This window comes from Nestor notabilis, unplaced genomic scaffold (assembly GCF_000696875.1).
Source record: "Nestor notabilis isolate BGI_N333 unplaced genomic scaffold, ASM69687v1 scaffold7134, whole genome shotgun sequence".
Taxonomy (NCBI): Eukaryota; Metazoa; Chordata; class Aves; order Psittaciformes; family Psittacidae; genus Nestor; species Nestor notabilis.
Window position 1 is genome coordinate 36,295 of NW_009925991.1, and position 10,646 is coordinate 46,940.

The following is a 10,646-nucleotide window of genomic DNA, read 5'->3' on the forward strand; positions in this document are numbered from 1 at the left end:
GGTGAGGACAGGAGGAGCCCATCGCCCCGGGCCAAGAGAGACAAGGAGCCATGGCACCAGAAATCGTGCCATGGGAACTGTGAGCTGGGCGATCAGGATGGGGCAGGAGGTGGCATCGAGGACAGGGCGAGGATGAGGCAGAGCCAGCGGCGCAGCCGGCACCGCAGAGCCCGGATGGAGGGGAAGGACCCAGCTGGCACCCTGGGGAGCCGCTCAGCCAGCCAGGAGATGAGTCTGGAGGAGGCCAGCGCCACGGAAGGGGTGCAGGATGGGGACCAGTGTGGGGACATTGCTGCAGCAGAGGCGCTGATTCAGGGGGAGACAGCAGCGAGCGGGGAGCCCATCAGGTTGGTACCCAGGGAGGGCATTTTGCAGTTCCTACAGCTTCTTATCTTCTCCCCTTATCTTCATGCACCTCTTTTTCTCCCACATCCATCCTGCAGGACAAATGGGGTCTCTGCCAGTGATGCTGAGTTGGTTGGGACCACTGAGGAGGGTGTCCCCCCACAAGTGGCACCTGAGCCCTCCCGGGGGAAGATGGGCAGCCTCATGGAGCAGGACTGCAGCAGCCTGGACACCAGTGAGCAAGCGCTGCTGGAGGCCAGCCGCACCATCAGCCGGAGCGAGCCTGACCTCTCCTCCATAACCCCCACCACTGAGAAGGCCACGGAGAGCACCACCATCATGATTGATGTCCACGACTCCACTGTGGTACAGAGTGAGGACCCATCTCTCTTTCCTGAGTCCCTCTCCCACCTCTCAGGGACCCTGCGGGGATGAAAGCTGTTTGCACAGCTTTTCCTATCCGCGTCCATCAAATGGGGAGCTTTCCTTACTGCTCCTTGCAGCACCTCCCTCCAGCACCCCAGTTTTGCAGCACAGTGCTTATGCGCCAGCATCCCCTGGGGAGCTTCTCCTTTTCTTACCCCCTTGCTACCCACCCCTTCGCCTGATCCCTCCTTCCCGCTTCTTTCTGCCTGGGAAAAGCACATGCATCCCCTGTTTTTCCTAACACATTCACAGCCTCCACCCAGCTTGCTGCCACTCAAACTCCTTAACAGCATCCTTGCTGTCAAGGTGAGTGCTTTAAACAGTGTTATTAATTAAACAGCACTGTGAAAGCTGGCCTTGTTAAAACCCCTTTCATCTGCTTCATCCTGGCAGCTTGTGTCTTTTCTTCCCTTCTGGTCCCTCTTCCCCTAATGGCATGGGGACGCAAAGCAGAAACAAGGGGGGTTGCATGTGCCCAGGTGGCAGTGACACCCCAGGGTGCTGTCTGGGTACAAGGCTGGGCAAAGGCTCTCACTTCCTTGCAGTTAGCAACAAGACAGATGGTGAAGCCAGCCCCTTAAAGGAGGCTGAGACCAAAGAGGACGAGGAAGAGATGGAGAAGAAGAAGCGAAAGAAGGAGAAAAGCGAGACAGGCAAAGCGATGGTGCCACACAGCTCCATGTTCATCTTCAGCACCACCAACCCGTGAGAAATTGTTTTGGACTGTAGGAGCCTGTGGCTGGGGAGGGTTGCAAGGGGAAGGCCCCTAGACATCACTGAAAACAGGGAATCCCCTTGAGAAAGGGGTTGGATAGCTCCCAAACAGCCTGGATAAGCAGGCATGGCGTTCCTCAAGCCCCAGCAGTGCTCTCCCTCTGTGCCAGCCACGGTCCTAGTTTTCTCTCCCAACTGCTGATAGTTAGGTGTGATTTTTATTCAGCGCTTGTTACATTTACCTGCAGTTTTCTGCTCCCCCGTAGCTCTTGCCCAGCTCCAACAGCCTGGAAGAATAAGTATCCCAATTTCTCAGGGACTATCCCTGGCTGGCCATGGGTTGCCTGGGGGCCTGGGACAGCCAAGCAAAGAGGTCATTGAGCCCAAGGTACTCTTGGGCTCTCTTGTTTTTCTCCTTAGTCTTTGCTGCCCTGCCCTGCCCTGAAAGCCAGTGATGTGGGGTGGATTTTGCACGTGGGCTATGCCTGAGGCATGCCAGGGGCTCACAAGTTGGTCTTTCTCCCTGCAGGGTGCGGAGGGCTTGCCACTACATCGTGAACCTGCGCTACTTCGAGATGTGCATCCTCCTGGTGATTGCTGCCAGCAGCATCGCCCTTGCAGCAGAGGATCCCGTCCTCACCAACTCCGACCGCAACAAAGTGATTGCAGACCTCCCCCATTCTCCCCATAATGCAAGCAGTGCAGGCAGAAGTCTTGTAGGATTTTAGCTTCTGTGGTGGGGCACATGTGAGACATAGCTCACGGCAGCCAGTGGCAGCACCTGCGCAGCACCATGGGATCTGACTTCTTTCCCAACACCTTCCTTTATAAACCCTGAAAATTGCTCTCAGTCTCCCACATGTGGGGTTTGGAGCCTGGGGAGCAGACCAGGGCACCTTGTTGACAATAAGGTAGTAACTGGGGAGATACTGACATGCGCAGGCTCTGGTATGGGTGAGCATGATTCTGGCTCACAAATTTCAGAGCTGTTTGCACTATACACAGGAAATGTTTCCCTTCCACCTACACAGGCTGGATTTATGGCTGTCCTGAACTCTTAGAGAACAGGCTGGATGTGGGGCAAGCAAGCCAACCCTCCATCTGCGCCTGAGCAAGGCAGGCCCCGATGCAGGGTGGTGATGCGTTCTGGGTGGGCACAAGCAAGCCTGTTTGCTTGGCAGCAGCTGCAGAGTACCTATGCCCTCTCTCTGCAGGTCCTGAGGTATTTTGACTATGTCTTCACCGGTGTTTTCACCTTTGAGATGGTTATCAAGGTAAGAGCCCTTGCAGGCTGGCTATGCTGGAGGTGCCAAGTCCTGCAGTATCTGTGCAGCGAGTGGGAAATAGCTCAGTTTTTCAGTTCTGGTCCTAAATTTGATGATTTTGGAGTCACGGTGGGTGGGTGGGGAGGGCATATGCCATTCCCACCAGTGCCAGGGCACGTCAGGGATGTCAGTCAGTGGGAAGTGGAGAGGGGAGATGGTGAGGGGACAAGAGAGGCAGCCATGAGGGGTGAGGGGACATCCTGATGGGGGAGCAGGGGCAGCCGTGAGGGGAGATCCTTAGGGGAGAGCAGGGGTGGCTGTGAGAGGAGATCCTTAGGGGAGAGCAGGGGTGGCGGCCATGAGGAGAGATCATGAAGGGAGAGCAGGGGTGGCGGCCCTGAGAGGAGATCGTGAAGGGAGAGCAGGGGTGGCGGCCATGAGGGGAGATCGTGAAGGGAGAGCAGGGGCAGCCTGGGGAATGAAGGGCAGCCATGGGCTGTGAGGGGTAGAGTATCAGCTATATAGTGTGGGCCACTATGAGGGGGCAGATGAGAGGTGTTGTGACTGGAGATTATGAGGGGCAGCCATGAAGGGAGATCCTGAGGGGAGATCAGTTTGCCCTTAGAGACTTGGTTTAGTGGTGGCTTGGTAGTCCTGGGGTAATGGTTGGGCTTGATGATCTTAAAGGTCTTTTTCTACCTAGCTGATTCTATTATTCTATGATTCTATGGTGGACCTAAAGCCTGGTACTTAACAGTGGGAGTCAAGAGTGCTCAGCACTGCTTTTATCAGCCTTCAGGCTCCCACAGAATACGATGTTCTTTATATTTTCATCTTTTAATTTGATGCTCCCTGCTATATACCCAAGGTGCACGGAGGACAGGCCTGCTGCTCCCCATCCGTGTCCCTGTCCCGCATCATGTCCTGCCTGCAGCTGCTTCCACCTCATGGCCAAGCTGCTTATTCCCTGCCTGTTTTTCTCACTGTTTCTTCTCCAGATGATTGATCAGGGCTTGATCCTGCAGGATGGCTCCTACTTTCGAGACCTCTGGAACATCCTGGATTTCATCGTTGTGGTGGGAGCACTGGTGGCTTTTGCCTTGGCGTAAGTGGCTGTTGTTGTCGGCTCCCTGCCTTCCCTTGGCTGGGGTGGGAGGAGGATGCAACTGTGTGTTACGGCTGCTAGACCCTGATTTTTGTTTTTATTTCTCTGCACCCTTCTGCTCTGCTTCTGGGATGGCTCCTGGTGCGTGGCTGCTCCAGAGATATATTTCTCCTTGTTTGTCAAATGCTGGTGAGCAAGCAGGGAGGGGACGAGGCAAGGCAAGGTGCAGATGCTAGGAGGTTGGTGGTGAAAGACGACTTGAAAGAGCACAGAAGGGACTGTTAGAGAGGTAAAAAGACCTGAGGGTGGCAAAGTTACACACCTGCTATGTGTCCTGGGGTGCACAGGCAGTGAAAGCAGCAGCCTATGAGGTGGAGCTCCCCTCTGAAGATGTTTGTGCTGAAAATGGTCCTGCCCAGCTGGTGACTTCTCCTCTGCTCTGGGGAGAGAGCATTGCCCTGGAGACCTGCAGGGATGGGGATGCAGCTAGTGGGGTTTGTGCCTGCATCCTCTGCAGTGTCATAGTGAGGGCAGAGTGCTTGCTCTGCGGTATGTCCCTGTTGACCATCGCCTTGCAGTTTGGCACTGGTACCAAGCTTGTGGCATCTGCCGGTCTTCCTCTGCAGAATGGCTTGATGTCTCTAGTGCCCATGCCATGAAGAGCAGGAACATCCAGGGATGAGTTTCATGCTGCTCTGCCCTCCTCCATGCTGCTGATTGGACAGGTGGTACAGTGAGAGTGCAGGGAGGAACGTGCTGGTACCCAGAGAGTGAGTGCCAATGTGATGCTTTCAGATAAGTGGGCACCCCCTGGTCCCAAGGGCTGTTATTCCTCATTAGTGCCTGAGGAGAAGAGAGGCTCACACTCCTTTGTCACGCTGTTGTTCTCTCTTTGTGCTTTTGACACTGGCGGCGGTGACGTTAGTGCTGGTGAGAGGGATTGGAGCCCTGTCCTTGTCCACAGCTCAGGTACTGTGTGAGGCTCTTGGGGTGGCTGAGTCCAAGCCCCAAGATCACTGGATGGATTACAGCCCATAATCCATCCCTCCCACCTCACCCAAGGCCAGGTGGCAGCTCCTTTCCCTTGCTCTTACCCACTTGCACCTTTCCTGGCTCATTGCTTTTGCCTTTCTCGCCTTTCTCGCCTTTCTCACCCTTCGCATTTTTCTCACCCACTTACTCTCCTGGTGCTTTCTGCTGCTGCTCTCTCCTTGGGAGGAGCATGGGAGAATTCAGGTTGCTCAGCACAGGGGTGAACCAGCCCCTGGGCAAGGAGGGAGGCTCACCGCAGACTCCGGCATGGGGAAGGACCATGGGGTAGGTTTGCCAGCTGGGGACATTGCTCTGAGCCACCCAGGATGGATTGAACATCTCCAGGGTCTGGCTGAGCCTCCCTTTGCCAGGAAAGCCCCTCAGAGCATGCCAAGGTGTGTGGGGGGCACGCTCAAGGGCATCAGCAGCTTTAAGATGCACTGGGTGGTTTGAGAAATTTCAGGAGGACAAGGGAGCCTTCAAAGGCTGGAAGGAAAGTCTTAGGTAGAGGTCCATTGGTTGATGCCTCAGCCTGCTCCTGGGTGGATGGATGTCCTTACCACTGCTAACAGTACCATAATCTGTTATCTTACTGTTCTCTTGCCCCAACCCCACAAAGGTGGCACAGTTCCTGGGGTGGCTGCTGGAGCTGGCAGGGTCCCCATGTTCCAGTGCTGAGCATGTGGGGAAGCTGCTGTGCCCTTTCCAGTTCTGCTTGCCACCTGTTTGCCTCCCAGCCTTCCAAGGGAAGGACAGGTCCCTTTGAGCACAGGGCAGCTGAATTCTTGAGGGTGAGCACCACCACTGGCTATGGCAATGCAGCAAGAATCTATGTTGCCTGCTCACTCTTGCAGCCATAGCCAGCTAGATACCGAGTTGCTTGTGTCATAGATGAGGGCTCTTTATAATGTAAACCTGCAGCATTTTCCCTGTCCCCCACATCCAATGGTGGCTTCTGCTGGAGATGATTTCATGGTTTTGGGGTGAGTGGAACAAAGGAACTGCAGTGATTTCTGATGGGTTTATACATTATAAAGCATTTATAAGAACACCTGCCTCTCCCCTTGGCAGCCTATCACTGCTGCGGAGCTGCAGGATGTTCTCCAGTTATACATGTCTCAGCCCATCGCTCTTCCTCGCTCCTTCTTTCCCTCCTTCTTGGTTTCAAGAGGAAAACTGGTGGTGATGTTTGAATCATCTCCTTTTCTTCTCCCTCCGTGAGCAGTTTGATATGGGGCTGGGATGGGCTAAGTGTCCTCTCTTTCCCCCTCCTTGCCTCCACCCAGCACAGTGGGCAAAGCAATGCCCACAGGGTGGCTGCAATGATTATGTGGTTGAGAGCAGCTGGTGACATGGTAGAAGTACTTCCTGGTAGAAGTATTGCTGGGACATGCCATACTGTTAGGGTTTTCTGCCCCTTTTGCCTCCCTCTGTGGTTTGGTTTTCCCACAGTGGTCCTGGGTAGCCATGGGCACAGCACGAGGTCTCTGAGCTCATCCAGTGGCACCACCATCATCTGCTGGCTCTCAGTGTCACATCAAAATCGGAAATAAGCAGGTGTCCACCCATAAAGCCATCTCTTCGTGCGCTGTAGTAGCTTGTCCACTGCCTCCTTGGAGCCCATACATCCTGAGCGAGAGACCAACTTGGCTCATCTGTAGCTCTCCACGTAGAAAACTAATATGTCAATCCAAACACAGCCTAAATAAAAAGCTCAGTATAAAACCATAAATCTCCAAAGAGTTCAAATTAAATTAGCTGAAATAACCAGAGCCATAACTAAAGACCTTGCTCGCTTTTGTCTCCCATGACACCATTGCGCAGAGGAGTGGCGCTTACTTGCAGCTTTGCAGAGCTGCTGAGAGGCAGCAGGTATAGGTGATGCCTATACCTGTGGACTTGCAGCACTGGAAAAGGCTGAGTGGTGGAAAGGTTAAGTGGTCGGTGTGTAGCCCTCATTGTCTTACCTGCTGAGCTAGGGCAGATGTTTCTCCATACAGAGGTACCCAGCAAAGGGGCCTCTTTCCTTGCCAAGCAGCATTTCCTTGTGCCCGTCAGCACCAGGAACTGGAAGCAAGAATGACCCCTGCCTACTGCAAAGTAATCTGGGGTGAGGCTGGTCAGGACAGTGGTCTGATATCCCATCACGGAAGTGCTACAAAGTTAAACTGTTGCCTTTTCAACACATCTTCCATCTGTTTCACTAACATACAGCCAGAGTCAAGGGTTATTTTTGTGTTTTTAAGAAATATTTTACTTTTTAGGCTTTACAGACAGTGCTGATCACTCTGCGTGCATGTGGCAGGGACTCAGTTCAAGCAAGGGACAGAGGTTTGTTTCCAGAAAGGGACCTTGTAGACCACCTTGCCTTGTTCAAACGGATGTCTTGCTGGGTTGCAGAAGATCCTGCACTGCAGCTCAGGCTCTTAATCAGTGGATTTCTTGATGGAGGTGATTTAGCAGAGTTAGCCTGTTTGAATGGGAACTACTGTGGCCTTGCAGGTAGGTTCCCACCTGCCTTTGGCTGGTTGGGGCTGAGCCACAAGGTCTCTCCCCACCTCCTGGCTGAGGAGCACCATGCACCTGCCTGCTGTTACCCACTGTCCCACAACTGCGGGTTCCTTTCCCAGCAGGGTTTTCGCTATGTGCCCCTTCCCCAAAACCTCCAGCAGGGTGGGCAGAGGCTCAAGGCTTGCTGGTGAGTCCCTCCCAGCAGATAAGCCCCATCCTGGAGGACACAAGGGTGGTCTACTCATCGTGCCTTTCAAACTACACATGGGGCAGTGAGGGCTGCCACAGGGTCCCTGTGCTGGAGAGATTGCAGTCATCCCCATGCAGCTCCACTGATGCTTTTCTTACCTTCTTCCTCTCCTCTCTCTTTTTCCCTCTCTCTGCTGGTGCTGTTTGGTGGCTGCTGGGCTGGATCGCCGACAGGAATGCTTTGGGGTAACTATGCCAGTCATGTCACTGTGGGGTGCTGCCCTGAGGGGATGGGTGCACGCGGATGTCTGTCCAAAACCTGGGCTGCGTTTGCAGAGGTTGGAGTACGCTGCTCTGCATGCATCCCTGTATGCCCTGGGATGCATTAAAGGTGGTGTGCTCTGGGAAAGTGCAGGTGGGATTTTCTTTGCAAGCAAGCAATTTCTTGCCTTCAGAGGAAGGTGCTTTCATTGCAGATTTCAGTGTCTGTCTGGTACACAGAGATGGTGTGAAGCACACCCAGGGGAGCAGGGCACAGGAAAAGTGTCCATCTCAGAGCAGAGTGCTCTGCCCTAGTGGGGGCTTTTCCAGCACTGAAGTACCATAGGGACACATAGGATGTGGTCCATGCCGAGCTCAGGGGTCTGGGGAGAGCTCAGGCTTGGTTGTAGACTGAGCAAACAAATCCACAGGAGGTTTCCTGAAGTCTGAAGAGTTCCCTCCTTGTCATATCTAAAGTACTGCAGTTTAATGCTGCAGTTTAATTGTCCTTGATGGCAGCTTGCACCAACTGAGCACTCAAATCCTTGCCCCAGCCCTGAGTCATATGTGTCAGCCATCTACCCAAGCCCTGATACTGAGCAGAACAGGAGCCATGAGGTGCAAAGTGAGTCCTGTTGGTACAATTGCTTCTCATGAATTTGTGAGGCTGTGCTCCTAGGGAGGACTATGAATTAGTGGTTTGTTTACTTCTCTTCATGATTATGCTCAATATTGTGCTCCTTGTTGCATTAACCCTCACAAAGGAGCTATGTAATCTGGAGCATCTGTTGTTGTAAGTCATTTCCTTGATGTTTTTTGAGGATGCCTGGTGGATCTAAACTGTGTGACCTTTACCAGGACCTCTCTGTTCCATCCTGGGATCTAGCCTAAAAGACAAGGTTTAAAAATGGTATTGTGGTTGGGATTAATCATCATATTCAATAAATAGTGTCATGAGGGGGCTTTTCTCAATAATTCTACTGGTAAGCTCTGCCTCAGCTGACTTGGGGTGGAGGCAAGTACAGCCCTGCTCTGGAGAGGGAGGAGAGGGCTGAGGTATTACATGTATGTGAGATAGATGACCAGGCTGACCATGTTATATAGTACTGATGGAAAGCTGTAAGAGACAGCATTTGAGTGAACAAACCAAGCGCAGAGCAGGTGATTCCATATGTGAAAGTAAGGATCATGAATCTTGAGTTTAAACTGGAATGGAAAAGACATTGTGAGACACCTGCATGTACAGCCCATTGAGTGCATTTCCCTCATTTTGTTATGAATTTCTTGCAACCAGTAATAATGGTACAAAAGAATTTGCAATGGTGGTGGCCTTTTGCAAGCCCCATCTGCAAACAGCATGTACCTACAGCAGGGAAGCAAACCTCCTTAACCTGTTGAGCAGCATGACATGGGAGAAGGCAGAGTGCCCTTGCTCAAGGAGAGGAGACCTGGCATCGCAATGCTTCCCACAATGAGGGGATTTGTTAAGGTTGCTGCTTCCCAGCGAAGGGGAAAGGTGCTAATCCTGAGGAGGAGAGAACTGTTTCTTTTTCATCTCTACCACCCATCAATGCATGTGCTGGAGGAGACTCATCTAGGTGGGCAGAGCACTCAGCAGTCGCACGTTTGTGGGCCCCCTGTTCCTGTCCTTACGTGTGCAGGAAGGCAGGAGGTTGTCATCAGTTGAAACCCGCAGACAATCTAGCCCTGGGGCTGCAAGATTAGTGTCTCTGTTTCATTTTTCGGTGCGTGTGCCTCCCTCTGATGTGATAGGACCAACAAGGGCCGGGATATCAAGACGATCAAGTCTCTTCGTGTGCTACGAGTCTTGAGGCCCCTGAAAACTATCAAGCGACTGCCCAAGCTGAAGGTAACGGTCCCCATCTCCTGCCTTACATTTGTCTTCTTTAGCGTGGACCCATGGGTGCAGGAAGCATGCACATCGATTTGCTCGTGAGCAATGAACAAGTAGTTTTCAAAGCATTTGCTGGTTTAGGAGCCCCGTTTTCAAACACAACATCCTTCAGGCTGCTTCATATCTGAAGGTACAATGAGTTATGAAAAGCAAGCCTGTATCTCTTTAAGGTGTCAGAGTTAGTTCTTTTGCCAGGGAAATTGGGGCTGGAGTGGACATGAGGCAGCAAAGGCCAGATAATCTCCTGATAAAATAAGCTGCCCTGGGTTTGGGATAGCTCAAATCTCTTTCCAAAGCATCTTGCAAACAACTTGGGGTTGTGTGTGCTGTGCTGTCATGGTGTTGCACTGGAGGAGGATTTCCCGTCTCAATAGAGAGATTATTTATGCAGCAACAATAGGATTATGGATTTCTCTTCCTTAGCTGATGGGCTATAGAACCAAAATGGAGAAAGAGACCAAGGAAGCCCTATTTTATTTTTTTTTTTACAAGAGGTTATTTGGCTGATGGATGAGACCACCACAAAACAGGGATAAGGGCATTCCTCTCTTTCTTAAAGTGCTGTGAGAACTAGGCCTGAGAGCACAGTCTGGGGAGGTGCTGCTATTGTAGGCAGAGGTAGTTGCTCTGTCTTGTTATTTGGGGTGATGTGAAACAATGAAGTGTTTACTAATTGGTCTACAATTCTGCTAATTGCATCATTGGGATGGTTCCCTGTCTGCTACCCTGGTTGCAGAGAACATTGAAGATGCAAATATTCATCTCTGCTTCTGTCTCAGGGCCTGCATGGTGTTTATGTGTGTGCTGGAGGTACTCTGGGTGTTAAACTTGTTATTAAAATCACTTTTTGCCTGCAAGAAGGCCCAGATCTTTTCTCCTTTCC

The 10,646-nt window shown here is 52.2% G+C and overlaps 1 protein-coding gene across 1 annotated transcript in view; it reads left to right on the forward strand.

Annotated features, from left to right (window-relative positions):
• Positions 1-10,646, forward strand: part of LOC104404787 (voltage-dependent R-type calcium channel subunit alpha-1E-like) — a gene marked incomplete at its 3' end in the record, with an annotated part of 59,962 nt that overhangs the window by 25,549 nt on the left and 23,767 nt on the right. Inside the window, 8 exon segments of the mRNA XM_010013313.1 lie at positions 7-347; positions 444-718; positions 1,317-1,476; positions 2,015-2,144; positions 2,700-2,759; positions 3,749-3,855; positions 7,822-7,833; positions 9,622-9,718. Coding sequence (XP_010011615.1) covers positions 7-347; positions 444-718; positions 1,317-1,476; positions 2,015-2,144; positions 2,700-2,759; positions 3,749-3,855; positions 7,822-7,833; positions 9,622-9,718 — 1,182 coding nt within the window.